Genomic DNA, 18,843 nt, shown 5'->3' with positions numbered 1-18,843 from the left:
TCCCTCAGCACATTTGCGAAACCCATTAGGAATGTTTAGAAACCACGATTTCCATGCATGTTTATTTTTTCTTGCTGCGTTACCGCCACTTATTGGAATAATGTTGAACCACTGTCGAGTTCCTTTTTTCCTCTTTTCTTTAAAGATGAATTGCAGCCAGTCATGGAGCCTGTCACCCCCAGAAACAGCGATGCTGAGGAAGATGATGAAGGTTCAGAGGTTTCCTTAGATGTGTGATATAACAGTCGTGCCTGCAGTTCTTTTTGAGTGGTATTCATGTTGATTATGGCAGACGGTTTATCTTCTATAGTCCTCAATGATGTATTGGTGGTACGATATTAGTTATTTGCTTATTTTCGAAGGGTGTTTCTTTAATTAAAAAGTGAGCTGAAATGTTAAAAAATTAAATAGTAAGAAAAAATGCTGATATCCTTCTTACAGATCTGTCCTTGTCTTTTCCACAGGTAAAAAAAGCAAAAGAAAACAAAGCCAAAGAAAGAAAAAGAAGAAGGAGACTGAAAAAGAGCAGCCAGAACCAAATGAAAATGAAGCCGTGAACACAGAGAAGGAAGACAAGGCAGAGGACATGCCAGTGAAGGGTGACATCAGCAAACCTGTGGAGAAGAAATCTTTTAGCACAGCCCTTGAGCCAAGTATTTATTTCAGTGACGATGATGAGGACATGAATGTGAATTTTGACATCGACATAGACACTGATGACGACGATGATAGAAATGAGGAGATTGCTGCAGACGGTCGCTCAAACAGCTCAGGTACAAAGCCCAGTGTATTGGATGAAGATAAAACAACAGAATTCAAGAAGAGCAACAAGGATGGTGACGGAGAGCAGAAAAATACGTCTCCAGACGAGCACAGTGCTGATGAAGAGCTCGCAGAGGCAATGGATATTGACACAGAGAACCATGTGGAGGAGGACTATGATGAAGATGATGACTGGATGGACGTGGACAGTAGTCCTTCTGCTCCCACTTTAAATAAAGGTAAACTAAATCTGGTGAAAAAAATGGGTTCATGTTCTGTTAACTGGGAACTGTGGAGAGGTTTGACCCACTAAAGTGGAAATGTGTTTTACTAGTCACAGAAAAGAAGCCCAACCTATCGGTGCCCATGGCTCTGATCAAAGAAGTGAAGATAGTTATCCCAAAACTAGACATCGTGAGTCCAGTTTGTTGTTATGTTTTACAACCTGCTGAAAATGACACTTTTAAAAAGTTGAACAAATCTGAGGTCTGTAAGCATCGCTGCATTCTTTATAAACTATTTAACTTTTTTCTTGTTTTCTTTAAATGCAGGAGAAGGTGCAGCATCCCATTCACATTTCCAAGTTGTCATCTTTGAGTAACAAGCAGCCGGTGGAAGATAAACCCGTCCATGATGACAAGACTCAGAGTGCAAGACCTACTCCACTTACAGAGGTCACAAACAAGCCCAGCTCTGAAAAGGTAGGAAAACTTTCTTCTCTTCCAACGAAGTAGCATTTGTCTGTAAAATATATATTTTCGATGAAATCATCTGAGCTGAATGTATGAAATATCAGATATTAGGCTTGTAGAAAGGTGTTTTCTACAATATATCTATCAACTACAAGGATTAAAACGTTATTGTTGTAGTTTATTTATGTTAAAGTATAAAGTGCCTTGAAGCAAATGTTGTTGCGCTTTGGTGGTAGATAAAATTTAATTAAAAATCATCAAATCCATAAATGTTCTGGATGCCTTTTAAAGTTTTTAGAAACTAAATGTCCAGTAGTTTTATTTTCATAACACATAAAATCTTCTTAAGCCCAACAAACATGCCAGCTGTTTTTCTTTCATTGCGCTTTCAGATTGATTTCTTTTTTCAGTAAAACTTTGATACCATTAAAGGGATTATTTATCACTTGGGTCATGAGAACAACTCTATTAGAGGCAGAAATGTTGTTGATCAGCTGGAACATTAACACAGCCTGTACAGTTATGTAGAGCTCCCTCATGCTGTCAGAACAGCTCAGACCCATCAGGGCGTGGTCACAGGATCTTTGTGTTCAGGTGTCTGACTCTGGGAAATTGGTAGCATGGTCTGTGGATTGAAGGTGGTTCTCGCTAGTGATTGGATACCAGCTCAACACCTCCTCATGCTATTGCTGAACTGTTTTTGGGGGCTGTGTCAGAGATCGTCTTTAGCGCACCACAGCAATGGCAATCTGTGTTTTACACGTTTGGGTTTTAGTGTTGTAGCTCATCAGTGCATAAAATGCTGTAAAAATGTGTTTAATCAACTCTGTGATTTACTCTTTTACATTTCAGGCAGTGCACATGAACTGCTCCCGCTGCAAAAAGAGCATGATGAAGGGACACACTGCTTACCAGAAGAAGGGCTTCTCAGACGTCTTCTGCTCCAAAACCTGTCTGTTTGAGATGTTTTCTTACAACAAACCGGCCACCAAGACCTGTCACCACTGTCATAAGTGAGTGTTGTTGAAACTGTGCTCTGTTCTCCATGACTAACAGGCACGGACTGTTTTCATTTATTTCTATTAAAGACTTTTATCCACTTGAGGGCAGCATAACCAAAGAGTATATACACCAATATGACATTATTATGACATTAAGTTATAAACTGCATGACGTTACTTTGTTAGTTAAGCAGCCACCAGATGATTGCTCTCAGTTTAGACCCGTGTTTCAGAGCAGCTCCTGATGGAATTATCTACCTGTTAAGCTGCTGAATGAATCGCTTTGTCCAGCAGGTGACGATTATTTAATTTCTCCTGTTTGTTGCTGAGCAGGTAGGATGGTTATAGGATATGTAAGTGTCTGTGTTAAGCGTTTGTCCTCCCCTCCCCTTCGATCAGGGCGATATCGCAGCCTCTGGACCTCATCATGGCTGCTGTGGACACTAAAGGAACTATGAAGGACTTCTGCAGCCCGGCCTGCTTGTGCTCTTTCAAGTCTGGATCCACCCAAACACGAAAGTCAGTCTGCAACATATGCAAAAGAGTCTGCAGTGTAAGCACTTTTTTTTTCTTTTGATACCTGGGTGTTCAGAGTTTTTATTTTTTCCTTTATTATGGTTAAAAAAAAAAATCTTATTTGTTGCCTTTAATTGCATAGACATGCACATCACAGTGTTTCCTTCAAGAGCTGTATTTCTTTATTATCCCGTTCAATGGCATTTTATTAATATTAATAACTAAACAAAAAATAATGTTTTTTATAATCCATAATCTTATGTCCATGGCTCCTTTCTCACCGACTTCAGACTAAGTGTGAGCTGACCCTGAACGAGGCCGTCATCAGGTTTTGCAGCCACACATGCTTAGATGATTTCTGCAAGAACAACATGGGCATCTGTGAGAACTGCAGCTCTGTGTGCCGCAGCAAACCGCTCACGCTGAAGCTGGAGGATGATACCAAAACATTCTGCAGTGGTGGTTGTCTGAAGCGGTTCAAAGAGGTGCGGATACATCAGAGAGAAAAAATGCAAAGTTGTGGGACCAAAATGTTGTAATGATCTACACAAAAACCCAAAGATCGCTTTTTAAAAAAACATTTATTCTGCAGAACTCCAGGATGCTCCTACGCTGCACCACTTGCCTCTTTTCACGACCTGTCTCGGACATGGTTAACTTTAAAAACGATGAGAATGTGGTGCAGCTCTTCTGTGGCCGCTTTTGTGTGAAATCTTACAAGCTGCGACCGACAGATGAGATGGATCAAGGTAATCCACAGTGAATCTGTCAAATGTCCATTTTTCACTTCTTTTTACTGGATCTTCAGGTCAAAATCAGAGACGTTATAAAAGACATATAGCTCTCACTTCTTAAAACGAAACAATTTAAACTGTTTTTATCACATACAAGTTATAGTCTCACCAGACATTTAATCAGGTACAACTTACTAGCACTGTGTTGACCCCTTTAGCTTTCAAAACAGCCGTAATTCTTCATGGTATAGTTTCATAAATTTTGGTTCATGTCGGCATGATAGCATCACACAGTTGCTGCAGATTTGTCAGCTGCATATCAGCAAATATCCTGTTCCATCACCTCCCGAAGGTGCTCGATTGGGTTCTGGTGAGTTCTATTTGAGTGCAGTGAACTCATCGTCATGTTCAAGAACCAGTTTGACATGATCTGAAAATTGTGACATCAGAAGATGGCTGCTTCCAGGTCCTGTGGCAGAGGTTTTGGGCACATTGTAACCACTGAATTGACCAAAACCAAAGTATTCTAGAGTCAAATGTGAGGCCATCTCTCTGACAGCCAAAGCTTGGCTGAAATTTAACCGGTGCTCAACTGTGCCAAGAAATGATCTCGCACAGGTGCGATCAAGCAAAGGTGTGGTTGGAACAGCATTATTGCCCAGAGAAATGCTTAGAGTTTCCCCCTCAAAACCCCAGAGATGGTTTAGGGTGAAATGATAATATAATTGAAATGATTGAATTATGTTTGTGTAGCATTTATGGAGGAATAGGGTGTGAGGAAAATCTTGGGTTGTCATAGATTTCATAAAAAAAAATAGGACCACAGTGCACTGATCCCACATCTAAAAGGTAAAATAAAATCATAGTGTGACATGAGAAACCACAGAATCCAGCAGTGAGGCAGTGTAACTACTGCAAAAACAGTTCAGACTGAATCAGCCTTTCAAGTGGCACTCCTATCTCTTTTTCTTCCTTTTCACTCTTTTGAGGTTTCCTGATATTCAGAAGTGATAGTGTTGTGGTCAGATTTTCACTGTCACTATTTCAAAACCAACAGCTACTGAATTATAACTTTTTCACAGGATTTACCAATACTCAAAAACTCTTATTTTGTAATAACCATGATGTTGTTATATGAAGATAGTAATAAGACTGATGTGTTTGTTAACAAACATGTCTCTATAAAGAGAAATCTAGTGACAGAAAAACATAGAATTCAAATACTGTTGGTAGAAGTCTGTGATGTTGTGACTTGTTGTACTTTTACTTGCTAAATCCAAGCAATCACCTTAACTGTAGGTAAAAGGCCCTTCCCACAGGAGGATGTGAGGGTGTGTTCGCCCTCCCGTGAAAACGATGCCTCTCCTGCTGCTGTCGAACCAAATGACACAGTGTTGCTCATCGCCGACGTGTGCACGCTCTGTTTCCACTGCAAAAAGAATTTGTCGGAAGGAGAGACACTTTACAAGCTGAAAGACACAGAGGAGTTTTTTTGCTCCATGGCCTGCTTACATGAAAAGCGTCGCGAGATCAAAATACCCATCAAAAAGTGCCACAACTGCTTTCAGTAAGTCTGTATTTTAATTCTACATTTAAACGAGTGGCAGGGTTAAATGCATAAAAACAAACATTCTACAGATTCAACAAGTTTGTGAATGTGGTAACTTGACATGCTGATCTACAAAAAATTGAATCTCAGTGACTCAGAAATTTATAAAGATGATTGTTTTTAATGAATAATTAACATTTCTGAAAGTTCAGGAGCTCCATCGTCAAATCTTTGCCTGGTTGTAAATTTGATCTCATTCATCTTATTTCTTCAGGGTGATTACGCGACCTCAAAACATCATCCTGGCTCCGGTGGATGATTCGGGAACTATGAAGGAGTTGTGCAGCAATACATGTCTCTCCTCCGTCACATCCAAAATGAAAAAGGCTGCTACTAAGCCTCCACCAAAAGAGGGACCTAGTTCACAGTGCAGGATGTGTGCCAGATGTTGTTATGTAAGGAAAAGAAATTAAGTAAATTACTCTGAACTCTGCTTTATATGCACTGGGGATTGTAGCGCATTTGTCATGAACTGTTTAAAGATCCTTAGACAACGCTGGAGGAGAGTGTTTGTGACAATTAAAAAAAACTGCAGAATATCTCCATCCTTTTGATTCAAAATGTGTTATTATTATCACGTTCATAATATATTTTTGTAATAACTACTCTTAACACGTTCCCTTTCCAATCTTAGTGCAAATTCACGGTGACCCTGAATGGCGTGGTCCACAGACTTTGCAGTGACTCCTGCTTCATGAGCTACCGCAAAGTCAACAACCTGTGCTTGTCTCTCTGCGACATGTGTGACGCCGTCTGCTACAACAAATGTCTCATGGTGAAGATGGAGGACGGCAGTAAAGCCCTCTGCAGTGATGAATGTCTGGTCAAGTTTAAAGAGGTGCAGAAATAAAAAACAAAACCAAAATAGAAACATATTATCTCCATATTTGACAAAAAGACTTGAATGTGCCTAAAACAACACATTCATAGCAGGAATGTGCAAAGTGCAAAGGAAGAACTCCTTTTTAACAGGAAGAGATCGCTGGCAGGTGGCTAGTTGAGAGGAAAGAGAACGAGGAGCATGTTTTATTATTTTTAGTTATTTAAACTGTTAGTTACTAATCATAATCAAGCAACCATGTCTGTGGTAAGGTAGCTATGTGCAGGTAACATGAGGCCATCTTTTATATATTCCCTTAATGTATTTGTGCTTAATGTAACTCCATCATATAATCCAGACATCCTGTTACTGTGTCAGTATGAGGAAAACTCACAGAAATTATTAAATGTTCATTAAATGTTATTTCAGGACCGGATGTTTGAAAACTAAGGACTTGAGAAATAAAAAGAAATCAGGGCATATTTAACACATAGAGCAGCCAATAATTTAAACGAACTAATAACAGGTCATCACCAGGCGTTTCATGTGTTAAGCAAAACATGTGCAGCTTAAATGCAAACAGCAAAATGTTATAACTTCTGTTTAAGACACTCAGTTCACAGTTTTAAAAACCATTACGAGTCTCACCTTCATAAATGTCTAAGGTAATGGTGTTCTTTATCTCAAATCTTTTTTCTCGTTATCTTTGCAGAAAGTTGACACTCGTCAGCTCTGCCCCATGTGCCAGACGTCCCATCAGCTGGCAGACATGATTGAAAATAAAAATGATGAAGGCAGGCTGGAGTTCTTCTGCAGCAACAGGTGTATGATGGTGTACGAGGCCCAGACCTTCAGTGTGACGGGTATCTCCAGTCATATTTCAAACTGCAGAGAAAGCGTGCTCTATTGTGCAGTGCTGCGCTGAATTTTGCATTTGGACAGCAGTTTTTAAGCTTTTAGTTGTCAAATGCAGAAATCTTGTTCATGCTTTTGTCTTTATAGAAAAGAAAAACTCTTCATCTGAAGTTTGTGAGGTTAAAGACGTGAAGCCATCTCTAATACATCTTGACTGCGTAAGTTTTATGTTAAAAATTTCTTCGTTAGTAGCCGTAATGTATGAATATCTTAAACCCAGTTTGGATTCAGTGACAGAATAAATGTTATTAACAATTGAATGATAACAGCAATTTATGAATAGAATAAATTCTGTTTATTAAATTGGTTTCCAGTACATTACCACTTACATTAGAGTCCTCACAGTGCTCCACATGTAAGCCTTTGCTATTAACCTTACACAGTTAATCCAAATCACTCTTGCCTCTTCATCAAGATCAAAACAGAGCCCATCGATGAGGAGTACAGCCAGAGTCTCACAGCCTCAGTTTCTCATCAGGACATCAAGAAGGAGCCAAATGTAGTAAAGGTAAGATACTCAATCATTATCTATCATTTTCCCCTTTACATCATACAGTAACTTCTTTAGTATTTCAGTTACATATTACTGGACACAATGATGTTATTTATTGTAACTAGAAAAACATTAAATCATCTAAATATCCAGGGGATCATTTAAACAGCACTCCACCGGCACATCGTCTCCTGTTCTGGTTTTCACAGGAGGACTTAAAGATTGGGTCGGTTTTCTCCTTGACTGATGAATCCAAACCTGCAGAGCCCTCGCTCACCAACACGGATGTGCCTGCATCGTGCTCCACCTGCAAACACGCCCTCGTGGATGGAGAGACCGTTTACCAGAAGAAGAACCACACTGGCGCATTCTGCTCCACTTCCTGCCTCCTGAAATTTTACCAAAAGATACCAGTTTGGGGGACGTGCCACTTCTGTCTTCAGTGAGTCTAACAGTCCCAGTCTTTGATTGCTGGACTGCTCTTGTGAGAGTGATAACTTAAGACTGTCATTTGTACTTAGAAACATAATAAACACAGTCATTTATGCTTAAAGATATATAATTGTTTGTATGTTGTTAAATGTCTCATCCAGACAGGCGCATGCTCTGCGTACACACATGCCTGTTTGAGACTGTCACGTGTTAATGGAACTATGCATATTCATGTAATCACAATAAAAGGAGCGAGGTTGACGGGGTTAAAGTGGAAGGAACAGCACTTGACCTTAGTCGCCTTCCCACAGAAGTGATCACACGAAGTGCTCTGTCTTGTGTCTTGTTTTGGTGCTGCTTTGGTTGTCTTATTGTTCCAGCAGGGCTTGTGCTTAGATAAACCCAACAGCTCCAATTATTTATTTTTTCTTTTTAGGCTCATTCACAGAATAACTGATGTCATTTAACTCATTTCAACTTCATCTAAACTTCACTCTATTGAATTTTTAAAATCTTACCGTTCCTCGTTCTCTCAGAGTGATAACACAGCCTCAGGACATCCTCGAGGCCCCGGTGGATAACGAGGGGACAAAGAAGGATTTCTGCAGCCAGACCTGCCTGTCCTCCTTCAACTACAAGAAACAAGTGTCCACCAAAATACCCATGGCTGCCCACTCATCACACTCACAATGCAGCATGTGCAGCAGATATTGCATTGTAAGAGACCAAGGAACAGTTTCTCTAATTACACGACACTGCCTGCTCGATGATTAAGTTGCAGTTTATTTGTTAGCTGGATTCGTGTGTTCTAAATGAGCCTGACCTCTGTTTATCTTCTTGTAGAGCAAACACGAGGTCACGAAAGAGGACGTCATCCACAAGATCTGCAGTGAGCCGTGTTTTCTGCGCTTCTGTGGCATGAACAACATCACCATCTGTGCGAACTGCCGCGCACACCGCAAAACACCGCTCACGCTCAAGATGGAGGAGGGCAGCAACAAACTTTGCAGCGAAGAGTGTCTGGCAAGGTTCAAGCAGGTCCGAAGGATAAAGTTTGCTTTTCCTACTGTTGTGAATGTATTGTGGCAAATATTAAACACATCGGATATGTTAAAAAATGAGCCAAAAACCCAGGATTCAGATTGCGTTTGTCACTTAGTGTTAGACAGCTGGGTCTGTATGACATTAAGAAAAGAGGGCATTACTACACTCATATGAGGCAGCTTTGGCTGCAAGTTTGCAAGTGTAAGCAAGTCGGAACAAAACTGAATCAAAGGAGGTTCATTTATCATTTAAGATTTTAGGCAATTTCTAAAAGCAAAATGTTACTTTTTCCTAATCTTCAAAAAATGGCACGAGCTGAATTTGAACTGAGTCTTTGCTTTTTGTTGTTGCACAGAAAATCCAAACCCCGCAGCCGTGCACCATGTGCCGTAACACTTCTCCGATATCAGACATGGTTGAAAACAAAAACAGTGAAAATGTTGTGGAGCTCTTCTGCACCAAAGGCTGCGTGTCGGCATTCAAGATCCAGGCTGTCAATTCATCAGGTATAGGACGGATGCTTTGTTCAGCTTCTGTTTGTCTTATTTAGTTCTGTTTGTAACCGAGAAGCTTCAAACTTTCATTGTGTTAACTATTTTTTATTTATAAAAGTAAAACCTGGAGATGAAGCATTTTTTAAACTGTTATATGAAAAGACTTGAAATTCAAAGGTGCAAACATAAATCTGCTCAGTTTCATGCTTTCCTCGATTAAACCTCCCCTTCTCCTCAGGTGCCTCATTGAATTGTGACCACTGTGGTAAGGCTGCAGTGCCAACCTGTCACCTTGCCATGTCAGATGCCTCCATCAGAAACTTCTGCACTCTTAAGTGTGGCATGGATTTCAGGGTAATGTATTTAATATATGCTAATAAAGCAAAGCCCTCGATTGCCACCCAAAAACATTTAAAAGCACCTGAAGGGGAAATACTTTCTTTACAGCGTGCTTGACTTTAAGACTTTGTTTTTCACATTTCTGTCAGAAGTTTTGAATAATGGCTCGCCCATTTCTTTCTTTTTTCTGATCTACAGGAGAGCCAGAATCCTGCAGGAGTCCCCGATAAAAGTCAAAGGGATTTCCTCCATCCACCACCGAAGCTGCTATGCGCCCAGTGTCAAAGCATCGTATTAACTACACCCAAAGTCATCCAGAGAAAGGTTCCATTCTGCCGTCCTTTCTTTAAATGTGGAGAACCACAAACAGTGAGGGATGTATGGGTTGAAAATTTTGTCAGAAATTACTTTTTTTTCCTCTCTTGATTGTATGCATTGTTAGTTCAACACTGTTATTACAGCAGCTGTTAAACTGTCTCTTTGTCACCCGTAAACTGTTAGAAACATTCATGTTTATGTGGACTGATTTGTATCAAAATATAACCGTGTTTGTGTGCAGGAAAAAATATACTTTGCATGCAGTGTGGCCTGTTTTCAAGAATTTAAGAGGGTCAACAGCATCACGGCTACCTGTGAATACTGTAAGAATGAAAGAATCATCAAAGACGTCAAGAGAATCGGCGGCAAAGACTGCTGCTTCTGCAGCGATGGTAAGGAGAACATGCCAGAGTAGTTTGTTTATGGTCGATTTCACATGATCGGGAAGTTTACTGGAGCCTCAACTTTCTCTTCTCGCAGCCTGCAAGACGCTCTTTTGTCAAGAGCTGAAAGGAGAGTGGGGTAAACACTGTCGCTCATGCAGTTACTGCCAGTCGATATCCAAGAGTCTGGTGACGACACCGGGTGAAGACATGGACATCGAGTTCTGCTCTGAAGCCTGCTGCTCAAAATACAAAATGCTCCTCAGCCATGTAAGTGAAGGGTGATGCTCACACTCTGCACAGTCTGTCTGCTGCAGATGAAGGGGTTTTCCTTTTTTTTACTCTTGAATATAATTTGCATAAAGACAATTTAATCACCAATTCTCCTCCTAACCAACTTTTTTCTCAGTTGGCAAAATGTGACACCTGCAGTAACAAAGGGAAACTAAAGCAGAGTCTGCCACTGCTGGGAGAGGTCAAATACTTCTGTGGCATGAAGTGTCTCCTGCACTTCTGCAGTAACAAGGTTCAGATGCTCGACGGAGGTATGCACATTTGCTGTTTCATTTGCTCTTGATGGAGCTTCCTGGTTAAGTGAAGGTTATAGTAATTCGTTCTCGAGTCCTGGGTCAGTTACAGGCTTTATAAATCTCTGCTGAAGTTTAATCAGTTACTAGCACCACTGACTGGCTCTCCTCTCTTTCCAGAAGTCTCTTCATCTGCGGTGTCTGCAGCACCAGCACAGTCCTCTCCTGTCATTGGGAATGTTATATCTTTGGCTAATGCTCTGACCAGGCAGCACAGCGGCTCAGCAGCCTCTACACAGCTTGGTACACGCACACACAGACACATTATATATTAACACATGTTAATATTTCACCCAGGAAATAAACTGAGTAGTAATTGTGGGAAATTGTGATGCTGTGTGTGTTTTGTTTTAGCTGCTCTGAGTTTTTACCTTTGTTGCCATGTTTTTTTCTGACTATCATTTCTCCACAGGCTCCATCACTGACATTCAAACAAAGGTCATTGGACATGTAAGTCTACAAAGATGTTTTAATCAATGTGCTTCTATATAAACTTCTCTTTTGACACATTAGAAGTGGCTAAATTTCAGAATAACCTAATAATGTGATCTGTGTTACAAATGAAGCCAAGTTGTCTTTGTCGTAGTTTTGATTTGTTTGTAGTTGAAGATGTTTTTGTGACCTGTCTGTTCTTCCAGGCCAGCGTTCAGACTGTCCCAAAGGAGCTGAAGAACAAGTCGATCATCTGTACTCCGCTGGTTCATAACAAAGGAGTCTCCTGTACAGAAGAGGCTCTTAAGATAGAGACACAAAAAGGTGAAGCACATAAAATGTCTGTTGTGAAATATGAACAGGTACCATCTTTTCAGAATTAACAGTTTTGGTGTTTACTCAATTTTTTCTTTTCTGTTGTTAGAAGACCATTGTGATCCTAAAATCGTAGTCCTGCCTGTCCCAGTGCCGGTTTATGTTCCTGTGCCTATGAACATGTACAGCCAGTACACTCCACAGCCGGTGTGCCTGCCCTTACTGGTAAGTAAAACACATCTTTGATCTTAAACGAGAGCCACAAATGAGGGTGTTCATTTTAAAATTTGATAGAACAGTAGCAGTATAATGTCCTCGTAAGTGGATATCAGGCCCATGTAGAGCAAAATTGAGTATTTTGGTCTAAATAACGCAAAATGTGATGTCCACATATGTGGACTGCAGGTCCTAGGAGGTTAAAATTACTTAAATGTTGCTTTGTCATTTCTAGGTTACATATTTTTAAAAATTCCTTTAAGGTTTTTTTCTGTTTGAGGAAAAAACATTTCTGAGTTGTGGTTCATTAAAAAATGATGATAATTTATTGAAAGCTGTTTGTCCTGCTGCTTTTAACTTTGTTAAGTACATTTGTCATTTGGCGCATTTCAACCTTTTAAAATCAGTAGAAACCTGAGTCTTAAGTCTGTGTTTCCCACAGCTGCCTGTGCCCCTGGTCCTCCCTGTGAACACAGATGGCTCTGAGTCAATGGTCAAATCCACAAAAGAGAGTTTGCATCCTGAAAGCTTACAGGGCGAGCTCAACATCAGGCCTGAGACGGAGACAGAGCAGAGCCAGGAAGGGCAGAAGCATGGACAAATGATAAAAGAAGAAGAAAGACACAAGCCTTCAACCCTGCAGGGTAAGACTTGTTTTTAATTACATAAAATAATTACAGAGTTACATTTTTACAGGAACAGGACAACCTGCAGTACTTGGGTAAGAAAAATGAGTTTCCATCATTTATGGACACATGAACCAAACTGAACCAAACAACTGTTTTTATAGAAATCACAGCAACTATGTCTGTTCCCTCTATTTGTGTCATTGTTATGGTCTCATCGTTCATTTATAACTTAAAGTTTCGGTTTACTCGGGATGGACGTGACAGTCACAACTGTTTCAAAGATCCTGTGTCACCAGAGATTTCCTGTAAACAAACACACCTTGGTATTACCTGTTAACAATGTTAATACACAGGTTACTATTAGCTTCAACAACACTTAGATACAGAGTGTTTTTCGGGTTAGTAATAATAACAGCTGGCTCTACTCCATTTAGGTGCAGTTGTTGAACTTGCTGGTTTTATTGAGCTGTCAGAATATGTGCTTTGTAAAAGGTCTTGTCACATGGATTATAGGTCCTGCTTTCCTGTAATAAGTGCATATTATTTCTCTAATAATAAAAAAGTATCAAGGATAAAAGAATTGTTTCTCTCTCTTGGTTTTTTTTCATTATTTTCAGACCACGCCAGGAGCTGCAGCAGTGACTTGCGTACAGATTTTAAGCCGGCTTTTGACAACCAGGAGGATTTCTTTGATACCAGCGCCGGGCCGGTCACTCAGCTGCGAGGCAGCCAAACCTCCCCTCCAGTTTCAGATGAGGACATGCCCAGCAGCCCTCTTCCTGACCTCCCACCTCTTTCTCCTCCTTCAGCTCTGGAAACTCCTCAGAGATCACCCGTCGCTCCTCCTGCTCCAATTTTAGTACCACAAACTTTGGACAAAGACAAGAACAAGGTAAGAAACCAGCTGAGCTGGCTGGTTAGAAGCTGCGTTACATTTTTTTCTCTGGTTTTGACTCTTCTGTGTGTCTCAGGATTGTAACCTGGAGCAGCTTTCAAAGAAAGATGAGCAAGACACTCCTGAAACAGACTTTACTCAACCAGTGTGTTCAAAGCAAAACACACTGAAGAGTCAATGTGGAGTTGATGCCTGGAAGAGATGGATCAAGTGGAGAGAGTCACAGACCAACCTGGAGCCCGTTTCTTGTATGTTTAGTAACATTTTTTTTGCTTGTCTGTAAGTTTTATATTGTTTTCCTCTTTGAAATGAATGAAAAAATTCAGGTGGAAAAATCCCAGCAAACACATAACACATGCTGTTTTCTGCTTTGTTCGTGCATATGTGCAGGTAGAGGATGGAGCTTTTTTCTAACTTTTAAGAACTTCATGCTGCTGTTTGAAAATTTCCCCATTTTTCCTGTGAAAAAGTAACTACACCCCTCTACATTGTAGAATCTAGCAGGATTACATTTCTCTTAAGGTCCTGCCACAGCATTTCAGTTGAGTTGAGGTCTGGACTTTGACTTTGACTCTATTCATTCTGAGCCATTCTGTTGTGCTTGAGATCATTGTCCTGTTTCATGATTCACATTTGACTCCAAAGCCAAATACTTTGGTATACAGAGGAGTTCATGGTCGACTCAGTGACTGCACGATGCCCAGGTCCTGTAGCTGGAAAACAAGTTTTAAGTTTGACCTTCAGTGTATAGAGACCATAAAATCAGGAGTCCTTTGAGAAACTTTTGTCTTTCCATTCTGACACATTCATAAAATTCACAATTTCATAAAAAAGAGTAGATGAATACAATTTGAGTGTAACTTTATTTTTTTGTATTTTGTCTCATGAAGGCATTGATGTCAAAGCTAATCCATTAAAACCTTTTCATGACTCTTTCATCTGTTAGCTCATGCACTGACGCTGAAGGCGGACCTCCTTCATTGCTCTGTGGCTGAACTGAGCGGCTGCCTGCTTTGCTTCATCAGGGAGGTGAAACAGTCCGATGGAGAGCCGTACTCCCCCAACAGGCTGTTCTACCTCTGCCTCAGCATTCAGCTGGTAAGACTAGAAATAACTGTATATACATTTATATTTAATGGCAAATTGGCTGCCTGATCCTGCTGTTTCTTTCTAACTTGGCTCTCTGGCTCCTTCTCTTCCCTTTTCCTTTTTTTGCCCTCCTCGCATTGTGCTGGCCTGTGTGGTGCAGTGCTTGGGTCCTCCCTGCGTGCCTGTCCCTTTGCCCAGCTGTCTGAGTTGGGGTGGGTGGCTCTTGCTTCTAAGATTGATGGGGGTCCAGGAGTGTGGGGCTTGGGTGGGTTCCTTTTGGGGCTGCTGGTTGTCTTGCGCCTTTGGCCATGGTGCCTGGGTTGTGCTGGCCAGCGCCCTTCTTGGACTTCGGGTCTGTTTGCTGTCCCTCGGCTTCTGTGGCGTTCTGGGCCCTTCTCTCGCTTACTACGTCTGCTGGCTGGCTTAAACTAGATCTTCATGGTGGCATTAGGCGCTGGTGTGCACTTTGATGCATGTTTCTCACACAGCACGCTGGTGTTCTCGTCTTCGTGGTCTTTGCGTCATGAAGCCCAGAATCTGGGGCTTCTGGGCTTTTTGACGTTTGTGTTCTGGTGATTTGGGCGAAGTCGATGGCGGTGGACTTGTTTTTACAGCACAAGTTTCCACACTACCCAGTGTTATCTATACTATACTTATATATACTATCTATACTCACGCTTACCTGTATGTTTGGTTTCCATGTCATACACACAAAGAGGTGAAAGAAACAAGGAGGGGGCAGCTAATGATAAGATTTAGAGGCTGGGAGAGTGTCATGGGGCTTTCATGCTGCTCCGTGGGCACACTGATCCAACACTCAGCGATTGTTTACTTTTTCTGTTCATTTTATCACCCACCTGTTTATCATAACCATATCCTGTGTTTAGTGTTTAATGAGCCATATTTGTTTTTGTCTTTCTCTGTAGTTTCTGTTTCAGAACGGTCGGCTGGAGAACATATTCAGTGATCTCATCTATGACAGGTTTTCCACTGAGTTGACCAAGATCCTTAAACCTTCAGTCACATGTGGAGGTAAATTATCTTCAGCAGCTTAGTTTTTTTTTCTGTCTTTGATATTTTGATCAGGTCCATCAGCTGCCCGTTGTTTTCTGCAGGTTGTGTCCTGTCCTGTGTGGAGGAGCAGTTTCTGTGGGACTGTAAACAGCTGGGGGCGTACTCCCCCACTGTCCTGCTCAACACGCTGCTCTTCTTCTTCTGCAAGTACTTTGGCTTCACCACAGTCGAGCAGCACCGCCGGCTGTCCTTTGCAAACATCACACTCTGCACCAAAACCAGCAAGAGCAACACCAAGACCACCTTCTTACGCTTCCACCCACCTACTTGTACAAACCACGAAGAGTCAGGTACCAAACGGCTGAGGGTCCAAATGAAATTCATGTATAGTAAATTGTATGACATGGTAGTTTACAATTTTACTTAAGTCATGTTGTGTTTTTGTGTGTTCTTCAGACATGTATGACGTCCCAGCTAAGAAGGTTAAGAAAAACGAGTCTGAGGAGGATTTCCTGGAGATGATGGAGAACCAGGAGAACCCCCTTCGTTGTCCAGTCAGACTCTACGAGTTCTACCTCTCCAAGTGGTCGGTGTCTCTAACTCCTTAGGGATTTATGCCTATCACCCTTTATCTCCATCTATCAGCTGTATTACTTCTCCTAGTTTGAAATTTGCGAACCCATTTAATGCATAAGAAACTGAAACAGTTCTGTATCAACACTAAAATAAGGTACAAAACGTATAAAATGTATTTACATTTAGAGATGTCTAACTTTAATGACCTCAAATTATTAGTATTGTCTTTTTTAAAAACACTTTTTCTTCTATTTCATGTAGTCCAGCATCGCTGAGGCAGCGCAGCGATCTTTTCTACCTCCAGCCAGATCGGAGCTGCCTTCCCAGCAGCCCTCTGTGGTTCTCGCCTGCCCCGCTCAATGACAGCAGCGTGGAAGCCACGATCATCCGAATCCTTGCTGTCCGAGGGCTGGAGGAGGGGGCGAGACAGGGTACATGTATAACCCCGTAACCAGTGGATCACCCATCATTTACACCTGATCAGGAGGACTCAGTGTTTGAAGGACTTTTTTAATAAGTGCATCAAGATTGATTTAAGAATATATACATAATAAAAACATCACCATGATTCAATGAAAGATGGCTGTTTAAAAACACACTGTTTATGAACAAGTGGCAGAAAGACACCAGATGTTTCCATCAGCAGCTGGTGGAAGCTAAAAATGGAGCTAAAAGAGACTTTAGAGATTACAACTGAATTTAAACTGTTTCTTAAACTGTAAATAAGAGTTTCATCATGCCGGCTCAATATGTCAATACTATATCACCAGTTTGCCTTGAATTTTGGCTGACCAGTCAGTCAGCAGGCGTGTGAAAGAAGAAATCTCCCAGCAATATAAAATCTGAACAGAAACCCGCCTCACATCTGTGCCAGTGTTCCTGTCATAACTCGTTCCACATCAAGTTGTCAGCAATGTTTTGTTTTCTCTTCGTGCTGCTGATTGCGAAAGTTCTGCGTTGGTTAAAAGGCTGATCTGAACCCTGCAGACCAGCAACAAATATCTGTTACTGTAAAAGTTCCTCTCAAGTTTCCAAAGTTTAATGTCAACTGTTGGTTTAAACTGTCTTTAATCTCCCTTGAGTCTATTTACAGTCTGGAAAGTTTTTATATTATTTTAATAAAACAGACAGAACAAAGCTTATTTTTATAGGCTTTAGTTTATAACTCCTCTGTGAGGTCAGACACTGATGTAAATTCTTAAAAGTTACAACAAAAAAGGCGTTTCACAGGTGACATTGCAGTTTTAGCACATAATACACACATTAAAAAAATCAGGAACAAACTAATTATTAACATTTATTTAATTTTAAATGGTATATATATCTTTTCATTAAACATTTCTGAAAGGAAGCTTTAAAAGTTTGCAGCATTAGCTTTTGAAAAATGGCCACATTGTGTCCTGTCCTGTCCATATATGTGTGTGTGTCTTGCGCAGACACACACACATATATGTGTATGTGTGTGTATGTTTGTGTGCATGCGCACTTACGCATGTTTATTTCAGGAGGTTGTAGGGTTTTAGTTGGTATTGTGCTGCATGGTTCTGTTACTGGTATGAAAAAGAAATTAAAGAAAAATTGACTTTCATAAATTCTTTTTTTCATCTCCTTTTTGATTTGAGGGATGCAGGATGCTCCCTGAGTCCTGCAGCTACACATTTGTTTATTTGATCTCTTTCTGCAGATACATAAAGAATAAATAAATGTGTCAAGTTTAAAATTCATAACTTACTAATTTTTACTTCAGGCTCTGGACACGTGGGCTGCACTGTACTGCATGGTTTGATTTCAGGCAGTCTCTCTAAAACACAAACCCCACAAAACAAGTTGAAAACCAAACAAATTAAAAACAATAAGATTAAAAATAAAATAACAGTTATTCATCAGGATCAATCATAAGTATGGAACTATTTAAAGTCTTAAAATGCTGGAAAAAAAAAGATAAGCAAAGTTTATTATTATTACTATTATTATTATTATTATTAATAATAATGTTGATGATGATTATGATAATAATTATAATAATAATAATATCTGTGTGTTGTGTGATTAAATTCCAGAGGTCACAAACAAACAAAGGTTTAGTACAATAAGCAGGAATCTCATATTCTTACCCGCGACATTGGTTTGTACAGTTTCCTGCTTTAGCTCAAGATTTCTGAGCATTTCCCTGGTTTTCAAAAGCTCAAACACTTATGAAAAAATAAAAATAAGATAAGGAAAAGTAAAAATCATACAGTAGTATTTGTAAAAGTATCTTTCAGATATTTTATTCTTCGTAAATTATATTTTTAAGTCTTTAAACACAAGAAACATCTCTTCACCTAAAGGTAAAACACATTTATGTTTATGGTTGTGTCCAGCATCCAATTAATGAAACATGTCATAACTCAAGTTATCATGTTGTAAGTTTATGACAGTTTTATTAACTTTAATAAATCAATAACAGACTGTAATAAACTGATTATGTGTTGAATAAGACACAGCGCTAGAAGCAAGGACTTGATGCTCATTGCCATAGGAAAGAGGTGATAATAC

General features: G+C 40.2%; 1 protein-coding gene across 3 annotated transcripts in view; it reads left to right on the top strand.

Moving 5' to 3' along the window:
* The window catches only part of LOC135932776 (uncharacterized), a 29,125-nt gene extending 10,576 nt beyond the window's left edge, over positions 1 to 18,549 (top strand). For 2 of the 3 annotated variants that reach the window (XM_065470420.1, XM_065470419.1), the window contains exons 13-47: positions 146 to 211; positions 465 to 1,001; positions 1,097 to 1,176; positions 1,314 to 1,463; positions 2,307 to 2,467; positions 2,855 to 3,008; positions 3,262 to 3,456; positions 3,564 to 3,720; positions 5,005 to 5,272; positions 5,529 to 5,709; positions 5,949 to 6,152; positions 6,847 to 6,997; positions 7,137 to 7,207; positions 7,465 to 7,557; positions 7,752 to 7,984; positions 8,511 to 8,691; positions 8,818 to 9,012; positions 9,374 to 9,524; positions 9,751 to 9,866; positions 10,050 to 10,175; positions 10,411 to 10,561; positions 10,650 to 10,822; positions 10,962 to 11,097; positions 11,260 to 11,382; positions 11,552 to 11,589; positions 11,778 to 11,895; positions 11,996 to 12,111; positions 12,545 to 12,746; positions 13,349 to 13,623; positions 13,703 to 13,874; positions 14,573 to 14,724; positions 15,642 to 15,747; positions 15,831 to 16,079; positions 16,186 to 16,315; positions 16,567 to 18,549. In XM_065470420.1, the coding sequence (XP_065326492.1) occupies positions 146 to 211; positions 465 to 1,001; positions 1,097 to 1,176; positions 1,314 to 1,463; positions 2,307 to 2,467; positions 2,855 to 3,008; positions 3,262 to 3,456; positions 3,564 to 3,720; positions 5,005 to 5,272; positions 5,529 to 5,709; positions 5,949 to 6,152; positions 6,847 to 6,997; positions 7,137 to 7,207; positions 7,465 to 7,557; positions 7,752 to 7,984; positions 8,511 to 8,691; positions 8,818 to 9,012; positions 9,374 to 9,524; positions 9,751 to 9,866; positions 10,050 to 10,175; positions 10,411 to 10,561; positions 10,650 to 10,822; positions 10,962 to 11,097; positions 11,260 to 11,382; positions 11,552 to 11,589; positions 11,778 to 11,895; positions 11,996 to 12,111; positions 12,545 to 12,746; positions 13,349 to 13,623; positions 13,703 to 13,874; positions 14,573 to 14,724; positions 15,642 to 15,747; positions 15,831 to 16,079; positions 16,186 to 16,315; positions 16,567 to 16,756 (5,801 nt within the window). In that variant the 3' untranslated portion in view covers positions 16,757 to 18,549. The remainder of the gene's footprint in view (positions 1 to 145; positions 212 to 464; positions 1,002 to 1,096; positions 1,177 to 1,313; positions 1,464 to 2,306; positions 2,468 to 2,854; positions 3,009 to 3,261; positions 3,457 to 3,563; positions 3,721 to 5,004; positions 5,273 to 5,528; positions 5,710 to 5,948; positions 6,153 to 6,846; positions 6,998 to 7,136; positions 7,208 to 7,464; positions 7,558 to 7,751; positions 7,985 to 8,510; positions 8,692 to 8,817; positions 9,013 to 9,373; positions 9,525 to 9,750; positions 9,867 to 10,049; positions 10,176 to 10,410; positions 10,562 to 10,649; positions 10,823 to 10,961; positions 11,098 to 11,259; positions 11,383 to 11,551; positions 11,590 to 11,777; positions 11,896 to 11,995; positions 12,112 to 12,544; positions 12,747 to 13,348; positions 13,624 to 13,702; positions 13,875 to 14,572; positions 14,725 to 15,641; positions 15,748 to 15,830; positions 16,080 to 16,185; positions 16,316 to 16,566) is intronic. The other variant, XM_065470421.1, reaches the window with a different exon arrangement.
* The last annotated feature ends 294 nt before the right edge of the window (positions 18,550 to 18,843 follow it).

Source organism: Pelmatolapia mariae, linkage group LG22 (assembly GCF_036321145.2).
Source record: "Pelmatolapia mariae isolate MD_Pm_ZW linkage group LG22, Pm_UMD_F_2, whole genome shotgun sequence".
Lineage (NCBI taxonomy): Eukaryota > Metazoa > Chordata > Actinopteri > Cichliformes > Cichlidae > Pelmatolapia > Pelmatolapia mariae.
This window is presented reverse-complemented; position numbering and strand designations above follow the sequence as displayed.